The 21,465-nt window shown below is 41.8% G+C and overlaps 1 protein-coding gene across 1 annotated transcript in view; it reads right to left on the bottom strand.

The window, feature by feature from the left end:
• The window catches only part of PTDSS1 (phosphatidylserine synthase 1), an 811,205-nt gene that overhangs the window by 689,643 nt on the left and 100,097 nt on the right, over positions 1–21,465 (bottom strand). The window contains exon 2 of the mRNA XM_044065621.1: positions 1,294–1,385. Within this exon, the coding sequence (XP_043921556.1) occupies positions 1,294–1,385 (92 nt within the window). The remainder of the gene's footprint in view (positions 1–1,293; positions 1,386–21,465) is intronic.

Below are 21,465 nucleotides of genomic sequence, written 5' to 3'. Positions count from 1 at the left end.
AGGGGCTGCGAAAGCGCCTCACTGAGTACCTGCGAACTGGCGACTGGCTTAGGAGAAGCGTTGTTGGCTGTTTTGGACCTTGGCGACCTGTCTCTGTCTTTATCTTTGCGTTTTTTCAGAATCCCAGTAGTCGGATGGCTAACCGATGACATTTCTAGATAACTAAACCAAGAACCGAAATATTTAGAGGCAAAAATTATCGACAACGGATTGTGTGCTGATTAAATAAAGCACAAAACCGACAGCAAGGTACGTCATGGTCAGGGCTTAGGCAAGGAATACAGTATGAATGAAAATCTTTATGAGGTATTTGCTTTCCACAAGTAATGCAATTATTAACTTTTATTGACATTGGAGAGGAGCAAGAAAAAGTTTCCCCAATGGGGTACTTAGCTTTAAGTTGAAGACTTCGGTTCTGAAACTCGAAAACGAAAACTTCAGGAGTCGGCCGACTGGCACTTGCGAACTGCTTCTGCTTCGGGCACCGCACGGCAAGAAAGACTGATGTAATGGCGTCGGCTGCATGTTTTATACCCCTGACAACCTGACGTCATGGAAGAAGGGACAGCAACCGATGCAGGACCCAAGACTTTGTTAATCAGGCCGACTGAGGGCAACCTGCCAGCAGATTACTGAAATGTAATGACTGCAACAGTGAAACACGAAGAACATCTACGTAAATATGCCTGGCTCCATGGTGCAGAGGAACAGTGCACTTAATGCAATATGAGAGACAGGGGTTTAGTTCATTGCCCCGGCACTACAGCAGCCAGGCAGGGAGGGAGAGTAGTCAAGGGGAATAGTCCTCTTGCCTCTCCAGGTAGGACAGCAGGTGCTCAGGGAGCACATCAAGAAGTGCAACTTTTCCAGTGAAGACTGGGGAATCCACTTCCCATGCTTGAGGGGAAGGGGCTGGACTGCCTACTGATAATGTCCTTTGCATTAGTAATGGACGAACAAGCACAGACATCCAACTGCACATTCCCCTTCAGTTCTGCAAGCTGTATGGTCACAGGGAAAACACAGGACCAGAAAGAAAACCCTTGCACCACCCTTAATGGCTGTCTAAATAAAGTCCCCTCCCAGTAAGCCCTTACCCCAGTGATGGGGAACAAATGGGTTAGTTGGCCGGCAGAGGGCTGATGGATGATAGGCAGAAGGGAAAAGATTTAAAAAAGAAAAGAACCAAGTGATTATACCCTTATTGCATTCACTTACTCCCTGTTGAATCAATGTGCATGCACGTTACAAAAAACTATGAAAATATAACACAGTTAAACAATAAATACTTACCATTAGGAAATGCCAGAACACTGATGATTAGGAAAAAGAAAACTACAGAAAGGATACCTTTCCAAATATTATCTTCTGGACTGGAGTCTTCCCTGGTAACAGCAAAGAAAAAAAAAATAACTTGTAAAATGTTTGAAAAGTGATTCTGCATACAGCTACAATGCCACAACATCAGCAACAACAATAACAACCACCACAAACCAAACATAAGTATGTCAGAGTAAAGAAGAAAGAATACAAAATACAATGCTTTTGTTACAATTAGAAAAGCATGCAAAACAAGTCTAATGTACAGTGCAGAAGCAAGTTCAGCCTCACTCAAGCACCTTGTATGACGAAAACTGCAGGCCACCACCCACTAACTGATTACCCTAAGGTGGATAACTGCCCTGATCTGATGCCCTACACATTTACTAGTGTTGAAATGTTCACAGAAACAGAAAGTGGAGCAAGCAATGAAGCATGTACATGTCCAACCCTTCTCCTTGAGCAGAATGACACCACATATTGTACCATACACTTTCATGCAGACCTTCACGTCTGCTTTACTCCATTCTTTAACTAATGGCCAGGATCATACAGACAGTCTTTGGCCATTTTTACAATCTTTAAGCCCTCAAAATCATAGCAGGAACAATCAAACTTCATACTAACCGCTCTAAAATCGAAGTTTATCTACTTGTACATTCATATCCTTGGGGAAGCAATGTGTAAATCGGCACCCTCAACCGCAGGGATGCCTGAATTCACATGCTCAGATAAGGGGCAATACTGAAAAAAAGTTGACATCACTATCCCTGCTCCACTGTCACTGGATATGCTTTGGATATTTATTTTTCCTTGTATTTATAAAGTAGAGCTCCAAGTTTACGACGGACAGACTTACTATTCTTTGTTTATAGAAATGTCAAACTCATGTCCACTCAAATTACACACTACCATGCTTTTGTATTCTTGAACAGATTAGAGAGGCCTAATAATGTGTTAAACATCAAAGCACAACTGTCACTGCAGAAATTTTGTACGCATGACATTAACTTATGTTTATTTACCTTTGCTCACTGTACCTGCTTTCTGGGGAAAGGCACGAACATTTTTTTTCTGTACAGCACATTGAATGGCCGTGGTGGTGCAGCGGTTAGCGTCATCACCTCACAGCAAGAGGCTCTCCAGTTTGATTCTCGGCTGGAGAGCCTTCTGTGTGGAGTCTGCATGTCCTCCCTGTATTCTAGTGAACTTTAAAGACATGCAGGTAGGGGAGTGCGTGAGTGAGTGTGCCTTCTTTGAAGGTTGGATGCGGGGCTGGCAACTCGACACCGTAAAAAATCCACTGCCAATCATAAGCGGACAGGTGATCCGCTGTGGTGACCCCTAACTGGGAAATGCCGAAAGACATGGAAGTGGAGAGGAATTACAGCAACAATCTGACCAGCATTATCAATACTACTTCACCACACCGCCCTGCCTCATGATTAAAATGTGCTCAAACACCCTCCAATGTATGAGCAAAATCAGGATCAGGGCATAATGGATAAACCGTATACATCTACTACAGCTACTGAAAAACTATCATAGTGATGCAAATACTATTCACTACTAGAGCCATTCTATGCAGCATCACTAGTGTGCAAAGTTTAAGAAACATCATCCAAATGAAGGGAAAGTATCCAATGGCTAGAATGTACTTCCAATTTTAATTCTACATGTTAGAGCAGTGACAAACATTAATGCTGGCAGGCATTCAACTGCATGACTAACAACATGCTCCAAGAAATTCTCTCTCTTTCTCTTTCAGTGCGAGAAAGCTGCACTATCACTGAATCAGTCACAGAATGGAAAGTGAAACTGTCATCAATCTAAGAACAGGTGTTGCAAGGAGTCTCACACCCCTCACAGAGTTATGCAAACACGCATAGTCAAGTATCCTGTCCTCTCTTAAGGGAAGCACTACCATTGCCAAGATATCGTGTCACCCTCCCTTCACTTTTCTATCAACATTCTGCTAGCCTAGAACTGAAGATACCAGCATCCCAGGTGAAGGCTTTACTTTTGTACTTGAAGACTAGCAACTACTTCCAATTTAATGATTCTACTGTAGAAACTGGAAAATGTATACCAGAGCATGTAGAATGTTTCTTCAGAAGAAATCCTGCATTAAATACATAAGCATCACTCTGGTGACAGTTACAAAGTGAACAAAAGATCACAGTGAAACGAAGAATAGTTACGTGATAAATATAATTAAGAAACCCAAAGTCTGCTGTGTGTGTTCACAATGAAAGTTTTAAATAGTCCTACTATTTCAAGGAACTGCAGTTGCAAGCAATCATGATGGTGTATATACCAATGAGAAGATCACTGCAGTGGGAATTCATTATATGAACATCAATTAGCTGAAGGCAGATGACAGTCCTCCCAGCTTGATATTTTTCAGCAGAAATCCCAAGGAGGGAGCAGATGTTGATGCCAGTAGAGGGAGCTCTGACACAAAAGATAGTGAATCATGCATTTACCAGAATTCTTTTAGTGCCAAAGAAATGCTGAACAGACCTCACAAAAAAAAATCCTTAAAAGCGTATAATAACCTATGTATTGTAAGCCGCAGTGGTGCAGCGGTAGCGTCGTCGCCTCACAGCAAGAGGCTCTCCGTTCAATTCTCGGCTGGAGCGCCTTCTGCGTGGAGTTTGCATGTCCTCCCCGCGGTCGAGTAGCATTCGAAAGACATGTGTGAATGGGCGTGCCTTTGTTGAAAGTTGGCATCGAGCTGGCACCTCGGCACCATAAAAATCTACTGCCAATCATTACAGGACCGGCGTTCTGCTGTGGCGACCCTTAACTGGGAAAAGCCAAAAGAAAAACAGCAACATAAGCAGACAAAAGATAAATCCAAATGGGAAAAAATTACCAAAAACACTCTTAATAAACCTCCAACCAAAATAAATAAGACTGTAAAAAAAAAAAAAGAAATACATCTAACACTATGGGTTTAAAACTGTGCAAGATAGCTATTTAAAGTATCATAAAACTTGCATTTGGCACAGAATTCACTATATACAGGGACCAGCAAACCTGCAGTAGTGATTCTTACTTGACTGCTTGAACATCAGCTGAATGGTGAGTACACACAAACAGACAGACACAACTATACCATTTTCATCACAAGAATCCTCACAGCAGAAGCTCATTACACAAACAGAAGAGTTCAATGTAATGTACACACAAATTTAAGTAACAGATAGTTGGGTTATAGCATGGTCTGAAGGATAACCACAGCAAATACCATTCAAAGTCCAAGCTGGACATCCAGCTTTTAACTTTTGAGTAAGTGAATGTCCATGTAACAGTGTCATAAGATGCTCTGAGCGGAAATTTTAAAAGGCTGTGGTGGTAGCTGCTGATCTGGTAGAAGATGCCCTAACCTCCCCAGTCCAAGTTTTGCTGCATGTATTATATAAAAGTATAATGCTATTAGCTAAACATGTGGAAAAGGTACACTTGCAAATGGCCAACTCTGTAAATGACACAAGCAGTTAAGAAGGCGGTCTCAGACATTTAGTCATTCCTATTTTCAGGCCTAATTTAGTTAGAATGCCCCTATTTTTGAAGGTATGTCCCTATTTTTGGGCTTGATTTACTCCTTGACACAATTTTCGGAATCCTCCTCATCATGTGATTTTTGAAACTGTCCACTACACAAAAACACACTACTAACCATACTAGTGGCAACAATAGTTTACAGAAAGAGGACTAGCATCCTACAACTCCTTTTCTGAAGCACAAATAAATGGCCTTGTGTGGTAGAATTTTGCAATACAGTTCAATAGTTTACAGATGTTACAGCCTCTTTGATAATGAAGTTAGACTTCCCATCATTTTTGCCACACACTGTTTTTAAACATGTTTATGTGTAGCATCCCACATTCCTACAGGAAGCAGGAAAAGTTATGGGCTATTTGGTATTTAAATGTTATGATAATCAGATGCCCGGATTTTTTTTAGCTGGATGTTCCTGTTTTTCAAGGGCCTTTGTTTCTATGTTCAATGTTTGCAGGTTGACAGGTATGCACATCACACAAAATTACTTCATCCTTACTCCCTTGTTTAGGGAATAAGAGAGAACTGTATGAACTAGGACAAAGAATTTTGAAACACTATTTCAAACATGGAAGAAGGATTTGCTCTTAAACAAATTTCAGAAATCCTTGAACAGCACTTAAAAAAATAGTTCTCCAAAAAGGTACTGAACTGAAAGGATAAAATGAAAGCAGACTTGGTTTTCCAGTTACACAGCTGATGAGTCCCAAGGAGGAGGTATAGGATATTCATGAAGGCTTTATATCTCAAGAACAGTTTCACAACAATTTGAGAAGCTTAAGGTTGGTATGCAACAGACAAAGCATACAAATATACTTTAATGTTAAACTAAGATGGTTCAGTACGCTAATAGAAAAGCGGGCCAGACAGCATTAAAAGGTTCATAGGTTCAACTGTTAGGCTTACAAATACACACATATGTAGTTACTTTCACTGAATGAAGCATTTACTGAAATACAAGGAAAAGTTTTAATTCCCAAAAAGTTCCCTGAATATCATTACACAAAAACAGTGGAAATGACACCTTCTACACACGAATACACAATTTCAACGAATTCTGACAGTTTGCACATCACCCACAAAAACAAAAACACTGCTTATTTAATCATGTGTGTCGGGTTAACCCCAAGAGACACCTTCTTAGATAATAAATACACCCCACTCACAGACATACACCACTCTGCTTTCAAATCTATGTGGTACAAAACAACTCAATCACATGAACTGACAATGACATACATACATTTGATCGCTAGACCATATTCATTGAAATGTACATTCAATCACTGCTACCCCTACCACAAACACATCAAACACACACACACCCCCTCTGACAAAGGAAATAATTGCTTGCCAGTAACTGCAGGAGAAAATGTCAAGAGAGTTGCCAGGTAAGGAACTGAGCCAAGAGCTGTGAAAAGAAACCGGTACAAGCAGTTAGTAGAAGGGTGTGAACACCTCATAGTTTTAATGCTATTTTTATTGTATGCGAGAAAAATCTAAATATAATGAACTGACTCAAGTGGGCAAAGCCGTGGGATACATCTTTGCAATGCAACGTCTGCAATCTGATGTATAATCCTGTAATAACTCAGGATCAGTTAAGGGTTAGTGTTCTTCCAGCCAGAGACAGTGAGGGCATTAGCTGCTAGTAAGCAGTTTTCCTTGAACCAGCCAAGTTCTTTATTATCCAAGCAAGTATTTTTAATGTATTCACTTTTAAAATTGTGCAGCTAGTACGTATTTGTAGATTACGGTACTTGTTTCAGAAGAGAGTTTTACTTAAAAACTGTTGGTGGTCAAACTGCTGGCATCCAACTCCAACTTCACCACTTTATGTTTATCATCATTACTTTGTGGATACTGATCAAAAATGGCATAGAAGTTGCTGGATCTCCAGTCCAATCTAGAATTATTTCAGTATTACCTTGCCAGAATAAAAGATATGGGGAACAAGAGAGGTCTGCCAACCTTCGTGGAATTGTGTGTGTGAGAGAGTGAGATTGTTTGAAAGACAAGTACCATGGGTAAGATGCACTGACGACACCAGGGTCCAGAGAGTGATACCAGGGTCCACAGAGAGTGATGAGAAAGGAGTCTAGGCTACTAGCCATAAGACTCAGTTTAGTAAGTGGTCAAGGTGTGGTCCTAGTCTGCATATGGATTTTGGAAGCCCATACACAGTGAAGCAGTTCACATTCCCTATATGCGCGCATGAGGCCACACTGCATACAGTGAACTGGTCAGTAAATCAGATTTATGTACATTTTTTCTATTGAGTGACACACTAGGTTGGCAATGGTGGGATTCAAACTTATTACTGCGAGACCTGATGTTAAAGATGTATTATACACTTCACATAATGTTCAAATAAAGACTTAAAATGGTACACTGACTAGCATAACTTGTAGCATTTAACACAATCTCAATTACCTCCAACCTCTCCAACTTTAAATAAAACTTTGCTCTGCTCCTGCACTTCCCCAGGCTAAACTAGTGCCTCCCTCCTTCCACCACCAGCAAATTTTGACCAACTTCAAAAAGAAGGAATTAGTAAAATCCATTTCTTACAAGAAGAAAAAAATATATATTTTTACTTAGGCTATATTACCTACTCATCTCTGTTCCGAAGAGTATACTCAAAAGTTTTTAATGTCATATCTAAGAACTGCAATTTTATCTACTGACAATGCTCTTTTTCAACTTGTTATAGCTGTCGAAATATTTGCACTATGTATGAACTGAATCTGAATTTTTACTTGGTTAATATGTCAATCTTATGTACTAGGCTTTTTAAGAATTTAACTGCAACCATATTGTGTCAATGTGGAGCTTTTCTCCTTAGGCCTCCACTGAAAACAGGACATTATCCCGGTCAGATTTCTTGTAAACAAATGACAAATTACAAATAAACAGGCACACTTGTAATACAAATGCAAACACACGGGACACTCCTTTTTGATGCAATCCTGGTGCTTGAATGATTTATGGTAAAAGGGGAAGCAGGCTTCTAACTAAGTTATGCACTGTTGATTACTTCCCATGGTCCTTTGTGTACTGTATATGAACTTGAACACAAAACTATAGGTAGAAACATTCAGTTGCCAGTGTTGGAAATACAATCCACACCCTCTCCCCAACTCTCAGACATGTTGTTATTCTGGCTGGAGTTTGTAGACTGCAGTATCTTGTTCCTACCCAACCTCTATTGAAGCCCCACTGAAAACCTGAATTACAGGTGAGCAATTCGCAAATGTATTTATTTCTCTTATTTTCATCTCTTTCTTCCCATGTGTTAGGGTACAAAAAAACATGCATGAAAAATGCCCTCAGCAATGCAGTATACACATGCTGTTGTTTATTAATGCAGAATCCAATCTTCCAGTCATCAACATTTTTTCAAAGAACAGATTAATCCGGGATTACAATTAAAAGATCCCTCATTTTGAATCCAGAATCTATGTGAAACTTAAGTTAGCACCAGCACTTCGTAATTAAAGCCAAAGCTTCATAAATAAAAAGGGTTACCCATTCTGCAACTGATAACATAAAAGGTATATCACAGCTCATTTCCTATGTCTACATTTATGATCTGTATAACTACCTTATTATGCCCTCATGATGATGAAAAACTCTTCCGCTGGTACTTGGTGCATATTATCTGTAGGTTGCCAACAAGTTATTGAAGGACAACTTGTTGAACCTGAAAAAAGTACAGTTTTGTACCTACCATAAATGTAGATGTTAGAGTGCAAACGTTGCTGCAGTCATTGCACTTGGGTTATCCTTGGCAGGTACTCCTCTGAGGTAGGCAGTTGAAGTTGCTGTTGCCCTGGTGGAGTGAGATCTAATGCTGCTAGGTACAGGTTTCCCATGGTGAGTATAGCAGAAATGTATACAATGTCCTATCCATTTTGAGATAGTCTGTTTTGAAATGGCTTTTCCCTGTGCTCCTGGAGCATATGCTACCAATACTTGCTCAGATTTTCTGAAAGCTTTGGTTTTGTCCAAGTAAAAGCGTAACTGCCTGTGAATGTCCAAAGAATGCAGTAGTCTCACCCCTTTGTTCTGTGGTTTTGGATAGAAAGTTGGCAAGTGAATAGTTTGGTTTAGAGCCACACTTGATACCAACTTTGGCATAAACGTAGGGTTAGTTCTTAAAGACACCCTGTCTGGTGGAAAATGAGGAAAGGTTCCACTGCCATTAGTGCCTGTAATTCTGAAATTCTGATGTTATTGCCAGTAGCAGAGCAGTTTTCCAAGAGATGTATTTTAATTCTGCTGTGTTAGCTGGCTCAAAAGGAGGTAACGTTATTTTCCAAAACAAAGTTGAGGTCCCAAGTTGGGGTAGGTGCTCTACGGGGCGGTTATGTTTTTAGCCCCTCTGAGGTACTGTTTGAGCAAAGGATTAGAAAAAAATGGTGGATCCGTGTTGTAATGAGCAGAAATGGCTGAGGCGTGGATCTTGATGGATGAGAAGGACAGGCCCTTGTCCAGCATCTCAGTTAAATATTGAAGTATCTGAGGAATGTTTGGGACAAGAGGGTCAACGCTGTGCGCCTGGTTCCAGGCACATAATCTCTTCCATTTATCCGAGTAGGCTTTCCTGGTGCTAGGCCTTCTGGCCTCCAAAATGACATCCATAACAGCTTTGGAGAGAGGATTGCTTGCTTGACTAAGGAATTTTCCATGCAGCTAGGTTTATGGTCTTTAGCTGGCTGTGAAGTATCCGATTGTTGTGCTGTGTCAGCAAATGTGGGATTTGAGGCAAAATCCAGGGTGGTTCATATGCTAAGTTCTTTAAGATTGGGTACCAGTGCTGGCGTGGCCAGTCTGGAGCAATCAGGATCATCTTTGGCTCTTCTTGCTCGGCTTTTATGAGTACCTTTGGAAGGAGAGGTAAAGGAGGGAAAGCGTATACTTGCAGGTTTTTCCAGCTGAATGAGAGGGCATCCACTTTCCATGCTTGTGGATGGTAACTCCTTGTGCAGAATTTCTGCAGCTGGCAGTTCATTGGGGATGCAAACAGATTTATGTCCGGGTTCCACCATTTATGTGTTATCATTCTGGATATTTGTGGATTCAATTCCCATTCGTGGGGATCCATGATGTTTCTGCTTAGGTCATCTGCCAGTGTGTTTTTCTCTCCTGGCAGGAATTGTGCTTGCAGATGAACTTGGTAGTCTAGAGCTGTGTTCCACAAGGTCATGGCTTGTCTGCAGTGGGGGTAGGAGTGTGTGCCCCCTTGCTTGTTTACGTACCACATAACTGTGGTGTTGTCTGTCTTTAGTAGTAGTTGTCCTGGATGCAGCAGGTCCTTGAAAGCTATAAGTGCATTTTGTACAGCTAGCATCTCTTTTTGATTGATGTGAAGATGCCTTTGCTCTGTGGGTCACTCGCCCTGAATACATTTTCCTGCCAGGTGTGCTCCCCAGGCGTAATCCGATGCATCTGTTGTCAGTGTTTGCCTGGCTGTGGGTCAAGTAAAAGGCTGTCCCTTGTTGCAGTGACAAGCTTGAGCCCACCATCGAAACTCCTGTTGAAGGCAAGGAATAAGTGGTATAACTGTTTCCAAACTTTGACAGTGTTGAGACCATACACTCTTTAGGTACCATTGTAGTTTCCTCATATGCAGTCCGGCATATGGAATTAGTAGTATGCAAGATGCCATGTAGCCCAAGGCCTGCAGAATTTTTCTTGCAGGGAGTTGGGACTTTGCCATCAACTGAAAGTATTGAGTCAGTTGTCCTTGCTTGTCTGGCGTGAGATAAGCCATCTAGGCCATTGTGTTCAAGCTGGCACCCAGGAATATTATCTGTTGTGAGGGCACTAGTTTTGATTTCTTTTCATTTACTGTGTACCCCGGGCAACTTAACAACTTTTTTACGAACACCAGATGCTTTAGAAGAATGCCCTTGCTCTCTGCTTGAATCAGGCAGTCGTCCAGGTATGGATACATTTGAATTCCTTTTTGCCTGCAAAATGCAATTACTGGTGCCAGGCACTTTGTGAAGACCCTGGGCGCAGTAGATAAGCCAAAGGGCAGTGCAGAGAATTGATAGTGCATTGAACCACCTAGAAATCTGAGGTATCTTCTGCAATTTTGTCTGATAGGGACATGCAGGTATGCCTCCTTGAGGTCCAAAGTCACGAGCCAAGCTTTCTTGCCCAGCATGGGAAGAAGCTGCTATAGTGTCAACATTTTGAATTTCGGAACATCCAGGTAAGTGTTTAAAGAAAGATCCAGAATGGGTCTCCAGGCTTTGTCCTTTCTGGGAACCAGAAAGAGTCTTGAGTAAAATCCTTGTCCTTGCTCCTGTGGTGGTACCTTTTGTATAGCTCTCATGTCCATGAGTGCTGTAATTTGTCTTTGAGCCTCTGCCCATTGATTTGGTGGCAAATTTGGCATTCCTTTTAACCTTGGCAGAGTGTGAAAGTGGAACCTGTAACCTTGAGACACAATGTTGAGAACCCATTTGTCTTTGGTGATGCAATGCCAATTGTGATAGAAAAGTGCCAGTTTTCCTAAGGGGGCTGACAAGAGAGAGCTGTTTTGGCAGCTGTAGTGGGAAGTCATTGAGGCTGCTTTTTATAAGGTCGTGGCCTGTCTTCCCCTTCTTTCTGGCCTGGTGCACCCCATTGTCGAGGCCTGTAAGGACCTTGTGCTTGACCTCTACCTCTTGGACATCTGTATCTGCCCCTTTGAGGTCTGTCTGACTGGAGAGGACCAATTTTTGTTGGCCAATTTCTGCTAAAATGAGGAGGCTGAACCTGTAAGAAATCCTTCACCGTTTGCATAGATTTTGCCTTATCCTCCATCTCCTTTAATACCTCTTCTGCCTTAACTCCAAACAACACATCCTGCTGCAAAGGTGCATCCAATAATTTTGCCTTAACATGATCTGATAACGTATGTTCTTTTAACTAAGCATGCCTTCTAATGACAGAGCCTGTAACTGCTGCTCTACAGGAGGCCTCTAAGGAATCAAACCCACATTGCAAAGTATGTTTTCCCACTTGTTCAGCTGCATGCAATAAATCCTGCATGTCTTTAAAATTAGGAGGATCTGAATCTGGAAGCATCTTTTGTTTCAACTGACATCAAAAATTGCTGATATTTTAGCACGTGAAACTGGCAATTTAAGGCTCTCATTGCTAAAGTTGCAGACATATATACTTTCTTTCCCCATCTGTCTAATGCTCTGGAATCTGTCAGAGGGAACTGGGTTTTTTGCTGATGAGGCCTTAATCCCTTTGGGTCCCTGAGAAATAGTTTCAGGGTCAGCAACAGGGCTTTTATACAGAAATTTGTGAGAGTCAGGGACTCTAATATCTATCAGGTTTAACTGGGGCTGGAGGTAAGGAGTCAGGGTTTAAGCTGGATTCAGTGTACACATCATCCACAATATCTAACACTGGCAGAATAGCAAGGGGTCTGTGTTGAGGCAATAAAAGGAAGTCTCTGAGTAATCCTTGCCTTCCCAATGGAAATGCTCCCTCATGGTATGTAAGGTCTCCCCAAAGGAATAGTCCTCAGGCGGAGAGGCTGATGGAATTGATTCCTCAGCATCAGAATCCTCATAAGGGGGTAAAGAATATCCTAGTTTTGAGGATGAATCTGAAGAAATGGACACCTGGTCGGAAGATTCATAGTCTGCATCCTGTCTGGGCCTTTTAACAGGAGAGGGATGGGACCCCCTGATCAGGGTGATTAGGTCTTAGGCCATTTTGAGCATTTGTTTCTTAGGCATGGAAGCCTGTCCTGGAAAATGCTGCATTTGTTTCTTTGTTTTTAAGGGGGCCTTAGACTTAGTAGAGGGTTTAATGGTTAACTGGGTAGGTCTGAAAACACCCTCTGAGGCTGTGGATTGCTTAGCTACTTCGGTTCCCTCTGAAGGGTTAGTTTTGGTAGGCTGAAAACCTAGAGAGTCCGAAGGCCCAGCCAGCTCCACGTGGGAGTTGGAGGCAGTCTGTGGTTCTGTGGAAGCGGTCATCAGGGGCTGCACAGGTGCCTCGCTGAAAACTGGAGAACCGGCGACCGGCCTAGAAGAGGCCTCATCATCAGTTTTGGGCCTCGGATGCCTGTCCTTGTCTTTGCGCTTTTTATGTATTCCGGTCGTCGGAAGTTCCGATGACATGGTGTAATCGAATTTTCTGCCAAAATAATGTCAGGCAAAATCAAACCGACGTTTAATAGTGCGCTTGTTGAACCTAGCACAAAACAGACAACCAGTGACGTCGTAGTCTGGGCCTAGGCATGGAATACAATAGGAGTGGAAACCTTATGAGGTATTTGCTTCCCACAAGAAATACAGTTATTAACTTTTACTGACATCAGTCTGAGGCAAGAAAAAGTTTCCCCAACAGGGTACTTTAATTTGTAGAAGACTTCGGTTCTGGATTCGGAATGAAAATCTCAGGAGTCGGCCGACCGGCACTTGTGAACTGCTTCTGGCACCGCACGGCAAGAAAGACTGAAGAAAATGGCGTCGGCTGCATCTTATATACCCCTGTCGCACTGACGTCGGAGGAGGCAACAGCAACAGATGCCAGACCAAGACTTTGGAACTCAGGCCGACTGGGGAACCGCCTGACGGCAGGATAGCCCCAAGTGTAATGACTGCAGCAGTGTAACACGATGAACATCTGCCAGCACAGCTGATCGAAAATCGGCTAGTAAGACATGGATGCAGTTCTGTACAAGACTATAGTTCAGGGGTAAATAGGGTGATCATACAGTGGGTCTATATAATTATCAGGGGGTGGGAGTGCAGGAGGGCTTGCCCCTCTGCAAAAAAAAGTGTTTTTCTTTTGCCACCCCCCCCCCAAAAATAAATAAATAAAAAAATAAAAAATAAATCAGCCGTTGTGTGACAAGTTGAGCTTGATCAGCTGCCATGCGATGTATGTCACTAAGAGTCCAAAAGAAATATCCTACTGGAAATCCTCACTGGGATGGGGAGGTAAACTCCAACCCTAATTCGTGTCTAGTTGTGTAACCAGCATTTTGTGCAATGATTAGAACATGCCTGATATTAAATATTTTAATTTCTCAGTTATTCCCTATGTGGAAAACTGATGAATGCCTTAACATGGTAAGCAAGGCCTGACTACACTCTGTTTCTGTCTGCCCCACGGGCATCCCTCAGTAGTGTGCACAACTGTAAGCACCATTTGTACTTATGATTCAACTTACATATTGAATCAAAAAACCTGATGCAGAAAGGTACCATCTTTTGACTTAACTTTTCTGCCCTTGCTTCATAGGAATCCTCAGAAGTGTACTCGCTTATACCATATTCCATTCTTTTTTAATTAGTACTCTCGAGTCATAATTTACTGCATGTCCCCTTTCTAAATCCTTGGCATAACTACATTAATTTTCCTACTTCTCAGTGAACTGCAGCTCCCCAACAGAAAGGTAACATTCAAACCAGAACAATAGGCTGCCCTATTTCTGTAGTTGCTAACCTTCTCACTGACTGTTTTCTGTTTGGCGACTGCTGCTCCTTCCGGAAGGTGTAACCCGCTCTGTTCGCCCTTCGGGCTCACTCCGCTCCCCTACCCTGCCACCAAACCCACTTGCCCCAACTACCTGTACATTTATACATCCCCTGACTCCTCCCCACCCAACACCTCTCCAATCACAATACACCTAAGCCAAACCCCACCCACCCGTAGCTCTACATCACCCCAAACATCCACCCCTCCTACAATGCTGTACATAACATCTCTCCCTATAACCCCATTTGCCCTACTAATCTCTCTTCTCTTGCCGATCTCACACTTTTTCCCAACCCTTGTCATAACTCTCACACACACACAGCACTATATCTTACCATCAACCTCACTTCCCATCCTACTCATCCATCTCACACGGACTACCTCCAACCCAATCTATTTTTTCAAACCAAAACTGCTCCCAACCCAACCCACCCCTGTACTCCCCTCTTAAATGTGGTACCAGACAATCACTACTCTCACACAACCCAAGCTACCCTTGCCCAGCACACTGCCTCACCCTTCTACTCCAACACATCTCTCTCTCAATAGCCAGTGACATCCATCCCAACCCCGGACTCATCCCTAACATCATTCTCACCAAACCCTCCACTCAACCCACAAACTCAAAGTCCATTCGCCTTATAACACTTAAGGCACAAAGCCTAAAAAACAAAATCCCTAACCTCCATGCCTGGCTCTCCCATAACCACCCCAACATTACTGCCGTTTCTGAAATCTGGCTGAAAACCTGTATAAAAGATAGCGAAATCCTACCACCAGGTTTCCAAATCATTTGCAATGACAAGAGCCCACAAAAAAGTAGGTGGAGTACCAATAATCTACACCTCCCATACCATAACTCCCTACTCCAATAAAATATCAACCTTTGCCAACTCTGAAATTATAATATGTTTACTAAAAATAAACCACAAGTCCATATGTATCGCTGCCCTCTATATTCCCCCTGGTGATAATATCAAAACTCCTGAAAACATCCTGTCCTGGTTCTCCTCAAATATAAAAAAATGAAACCTATATACTCGGCGATACCAACATCAACTGGAATACTATCAACCTGTACAACTTCTCCCAACTAATACAATCTCCAACCAGACCAAATAAAGATGGTACCTCTGGTACCATCATTGAATGGATCCTAACAAGTCACCCAAACCTCATCACCAAAGCTGGAACATTACCTGATCCGCTCAGCGGTCACCTACCAGCCTTCACTGACCATCTCCCATCGCCACTGCATAAACATCACCACTAAACCCAAACCTGCAACCTCTCCTCTTTCAACCCTCTAAATTTCTCAGACTGCTTAAAGCATACTGACTGGTCACCCTCTAAAAACCCTTCCTCTAGATGATGAAATTTCCTACATTAACCACTCATTCCTAGCCCTTCTCAATCAGTAAGCCCCCCCTCAAACCAAACGTATCAAAACCAATCCCTGCCCATTGTTATCAAGATACTAAACTAGCCTTGCACCAAAGGGACAATAAATGGAAACATATCAAAAACATAAAAACCCTAACACCCTTCTAGAGTATAAGCAACTACGAAACTCCACAATAAACAAATAAATTAAAGACTGCAAAGCCCACTACTCCAGTCCTTGCACTTAACAAAACCCAAAAAATTCTGGGACTCCGCTGCATGCAGGCAACAAAGAAATCCCCTGCCCAGACCTCAGCCTCTCCAACCTTGAAACAGCCAGCGAAGTTCAACTCATTCTTCACAGACTGCATAGCTAAACTATCAGCCTCATTCCTATCCCCGTCCTCTTCCACCACCCCTATCAACTTTCCTCCACATCTTTCTGCTTCAAGCCCATGCCCACAAGCACCATAAAAAGACTCCTCAAACTCAAACCCTATCGCAATGCACTCGACAACCTTCCACCCACTTTATTTATTGCATTTGTTTACCGTGAAAAGTTCACTGGGCCTAAAAGAGCCCATTTTCAGTGGAGGCCTGGGGAGAAAAGCTCCAACGAGATACAGAAAAAATATAAACATTAATTAGTACAGAAGCAGAAACAGTGTTACAGATAGTAAATATAGTAACATATACAGAATATATACATAAAAGCAGGAACCTAGTTTGTTTGATTACAGCAATATATACAGAAAATATACATTAAAGCAGAATTCAATTAATTCAATCAGACTGGTATAAACAGAGATCAGTATTATTGTACCAGAATCAACAAGTGAAGATAAAAATAAATATGGAGAAAATATCATCAGTCACTAGTAGCAAAAAACATAGGAGTTTAGTAATCATATAAGGAGAGTGAAGAGGTTAGGTTATAGAGCAGGAACATAGCCAGGAAGAGTTGAGATGATTTTTCAGCATTTGCATGAAGGTGGTAGTGCTGCATGTGTTTCTTATAGAAGGCGGAAGTGAGTTCCATAGTTTAGCAACGGTGAAGGCATACAGGAGTTGACCAGCAGGTAAGGTGGGCTTATCTACTTTTAGAAGTAGATGATTTTTCAGATCTTAGATGTCTGTTGGAATGGTATTTGGCAAGCAGAGTTGAGAGAGCAGGACAGTCTGCAGGTCTGTCGATTATTTTTTGCACAGTAGTTAGTTGGGTGAATGAGAGATGGTGGGGGAGTTCCAGCCACCCTAACTGTTTCAGTTACTTACAATGGTGGGATGAGAATGTGGCCTTGGTGGCAAATTTTGCTATTCTGTTGTAACACATAGCAAGTCTGGATTTTGTAGAATTTTGGATATTAGTGAGGAGAGGGGCACCATAAAGGAGAGAGGGTAATAAAAAGGTAGTTGCAAGGGTTTGTCTAGTAGAGAGGCTAAGAAAGTGTTGGTGTCTGTAGAGCATACCAAGCTTTTGGTGTGCGTTTTGATGTTATTGTTTATGTGTAGGTTAAAGTTAAGGTTTTCATCTATAATAATGCCTAGTAATTTAGTGTGTGGGACAACTTCTATAGTGGTATTGTCTTGGGCTTGTATAGTGAAGAGTTTTTTTATCAAATGGAGTGGTTTTCCTAAGAGTAAAAATTACTAGTTTAGTTTTTTTTGGATTTAAGTGAAGATGATTGTTAAGCATCCAAGATTCCGTAGATGTGAGGGCATTCTGGGTAATTTGCTGGAGTTCAGAGCTGGAATTTGCAGTGCATGTTATTGTAGAGTCATCGGCATACTGGATTACTGAGCAGTGTGGGAGAGTGGTGTGAAAGTTGTTAATAAAGATGCTAAATAAGAGAGGACCAAGTATGGAGCCTTGGGTTACCCCTGTGGATGTAATGAGGAAGGGAGAGTAAGACTGTTGCCATTTGGTGGACTGTTGCCTATTGGAGAGATAGCTGTTGTACCATTGTAGGGTAGGGGGAGAAATGTGGAGGGTAGATAGTTTAGAGAGTAGGATAGTGTGTGAAATAGTATCAAAAGCTTTGGAGAGGTCAAGGAAAAGTGAAGCAATTATTTTACCAGAATCCCGTGCCTGGTTAACTGTATCAAGGAAGGATAGGAGGGTGGTAGTGGTGCTGTGTCCTTGTCTGAAACCATGCTGAGTGGGTGATGAAATTTGATTTTCATGCAGGTGGATGAGGAGTTGGTCATGGATGCATTTTTCCAGTATTTTAGAGAGGGGTGAGAGAATTGCTATGGGTCAAAAGTTTGTGGGGTCTGTGTTGGTGCCACCTTTGTGTAAGGGAAGAATGAATGCTTTTTTTCCAGATGTCTTGGACAAGGGATTCTTTAATTGATCTGTTAATGAGTATGCTAATGGGATAAGCTATAGAGTTTGCTGCTAGCTGCAATCTGCAGACAGCATTGCCTATCCCATCTCTAGTCTTATAAATAGATCCATACAAGAATTATACGTCCCTTCTATCGGACACAATGCTTACATCATCCCCCTCCACAAAGGTGGCAAAAATACTGGACCACCAACTTCAGGCCTATTGCCATCCTTTCCCCTCTTTCTAAAATACTAGAAAACAATACAAGCACAACTCATGGCACACCTAACACTAAATAATCTTCTCTCCCCTACCAAACACGGCTTCCACCCTGGCCACAGCAGCATGATAGCCCTGCTTTCCTTTCTTGAAACCATAAACCTTGAACAGGACTCAGGAAAGTTCGTATCCACACTATTCCTAGATCTGTCAAAGGCCTTTGACACCAACTCACACACCCTAGTTTTATCCCAACTCTCCACCCTACACCTCTCTCCAACCACCATTGCCTGGTTTCCCAGCTACTTGCCCAACTGCCAACAAGCTGTCCAATGGAAAACTTCAACCTCCCCCTTTCCTTTCCACACCCACAGGTGTCCCACAAGGTTCTGTTCTTGGCCCTCTTCAACCTATTCAATAACAGCTTTCATCAATCCAGCCCAGACTCCTCTATCATCCAATATGCAGATGACTCAACAATCATCTGCTCAGCCTTCTTCCCCTCAGACCTCCTAGCAAAAACACAACTAGCCTTCTCCTAAACAGAAACCTGGATGCAGTCTAACCATCTGGTACTAAAATGCAAATAAAACTAAACTAATGTTTTTTCCCCTACCAAAAACTCCACTGACAAATCCACATTCACCATACAGAACCAAAACACCCTCCTTGAAATTGTTCCCAACACCAAGCTTCTTGGCATCATTATTGATGAAGAACTAAAATTTGACACCCACATCCAGTCCGCAATCGAGAAAACCCACCAGAAATTAGGTCTCCTCTACAGGCACAACCGCTTCTTAAGTCCCTCTACCCTCAAAAACTCTTGCATCCACCTTCCTACTCCCCTCCCTTATGTATGGTGCCCTCTTTTCAACAATCTCCATCTTGGCCTTTGGTCCAAACTTGAATCCTGCTACCACAATATCTCCAAATTTGCAACCAATTAAAAAAACTCAACCCACCACTGCCACTCCCTTCTCTCCCTCAACTGGCTTGAACTACCCAACTACCTCAGTTACCTACAGCTCACCATTACCCACAAGCTCATCTTTAAACCTGCCAACTGCCCAGCTCTCGCTACTTCCTCAAAACCTTACATTCCCAACTGCTCATTCAGATCCAAAAACTAAAATCTCCTTCATGTCCACAAACCTGCACCACCTCCTGGCCATCTACTGCTGTCCCACTCCTTAGCTAAACAGTGGAACTCTCTTCCCACACACCTACACAACCTATCTAACCATACAAATTTCAAATCTTTGCTACTCTCTCATCTTTCTTCCAAATGGGAATGCCCTTGCCACTCTCCAACTTAACCCCCCCCCCTCATTCCACCTTGCACTGACTCATCCAACTACCTCTACTATTACTTCATCCCACCCAAAACAATCCCTCCCCTACCAAATATCTATTGTACTATACTCTCCAATTTCAATTATACTATTACCCTCTCCATGCATAATATTTTCCTAACCTATTAATGGCTAAGTAGTTATATATTTTGAAATGTTAAACCTATAACTGAGTTTATAACAAAAATAGTCACGTTATGGTTGCGTGGGTTTCCTCCCACATCCCAAAAGACATGCTGTAGGTGGATTGGACACTCTAAATTGGCCCTAGGTGTGAGTGCATGCATGTGTGTGCCTTCTGTGGAAGGTTAGGCGCTGGGCTGGCAACTCGACACTGTAAAACTCCACTGCCAATCATGAGCGGACAGGTGATCCGCTGTGGCGACCCCTAACTGGGAAAAGCTGAAAGAAGAAGTCACTTTATGTAGATGTTAAAATTTCTGTACTGAATTATATCTTTTTATTTCTGTATCACTGTGACAAGCCAATTACAAATATCATGGAGCTTATCTGTAAATGTTTAATTAGCTGTATGAACTATGTCCTTTTGCAACATGTGAAATGTAACTTGCAATTATTGTGGAGCTTTTCTCCCCGGGCCTCCAATGAAAACTGGCTCTTCTTGGTCCAGTGGACTTCCCCGGTCATCAAACTTAAATAAATACAACAGGAACTGAACTAGAAAATGGATACATTGTTTGAAAGCATCTGACCAATTATAAGAAGTATGACTTTATAGCGACAAACCACTTACAGTAGACGCCCACTTATCCAGCTTCTCGTTAACCAGCCTCCTCTTTAACCGGCCATCAAATTTTTGCAGTAGTCCTAGCAAAAGACAACAGAAAAGAATACTACTTCTGCCTCCTCTGGGCTAAATAATGATAGACATTTGAATTTTAGACTTCATATTCATTAGAAAATGCATAACACAAATCCTGTTATTCTAGCTGAATTCTAACCTATAAATGCTATTTTGTATGTTTTTTTTCTGATTAACTAGCCATTCATTTATCCAGCCTGAGGTCTGGTCCTAGCGAGACTGGATAAGAGGGAGTCTGCTGCAGCTGCTTAAAAGCCGCTGCAGCTATCGTGTATTAATGTGAGATCTTCCGAGCCATCAGCTGGGGGAACTAATAGCTGGAAGCAAAACCCTGCCTTCTTTATTTTAAATACTTTTACTAAAGTATTACTTAAGATATAGGCACAATACGTCAACAGAAAAGAAAAAAAACATTTTAACATTTTGTTTTCATTTACAAACTTTATAAATGTTTTCTTTCTTTACAACTCTCATTAGTTCACCATTCGATAAACTGATCAGTTCCTGCTTTCAATTAAACCTCATTCCTCCTCCTGATTACTTTGCATGCACTGTTCCCTTAAATCCCATTTCTATGTAATTTGCTCCTTCCCTTTTATAAAGATCTGGTTTCCAGTTCTTTTATCTCTTTTACAATACTGAATAATGGAAATACAGTGGGTTTAGATTATGATTTACGTTTTCTAGTAGTTGCTTTTTTTAGCAGACAACAGAATTAAACTCAGTAAGGTCTTTACAATTTAGAGCCTGTGTTCCATCTCAAAAAAATAATTTCCATTGTTACAGCCACTTGGTCCCCAATATTTATGACACATTATTCTCTAGGGAATTTTTAAAATCTGCCAGCTCATTGCACTTCCAAAAATCATGTTCCCGTTTACCCCTTTCTACTCCAACAGACCTCCAACATTTGCTACCTACTAAGGAAAATTTTTCTGAAGTCTGCTTTGGGTATAAAAATACC

The sequence above is a fragment of the Protopterus annectens genome, chromosome 3.part0, assembly GCF_019279795.1.
Source record: "Protopterus annectens isolate FY-2018-M chromosome 3.part0, PAN1.0, whole genome shotgun sequence".
Lineage (NCBI taxonomy): Eukaryota > Metazoa > Chordata > Ceratodontiformes > Protopteridae > Protopterus > Protopterus annectens.
Note: the sequence above shows the minus strand (reverse complement) of the source record. Positions and strands in the feature narration are given on the sequence as shown.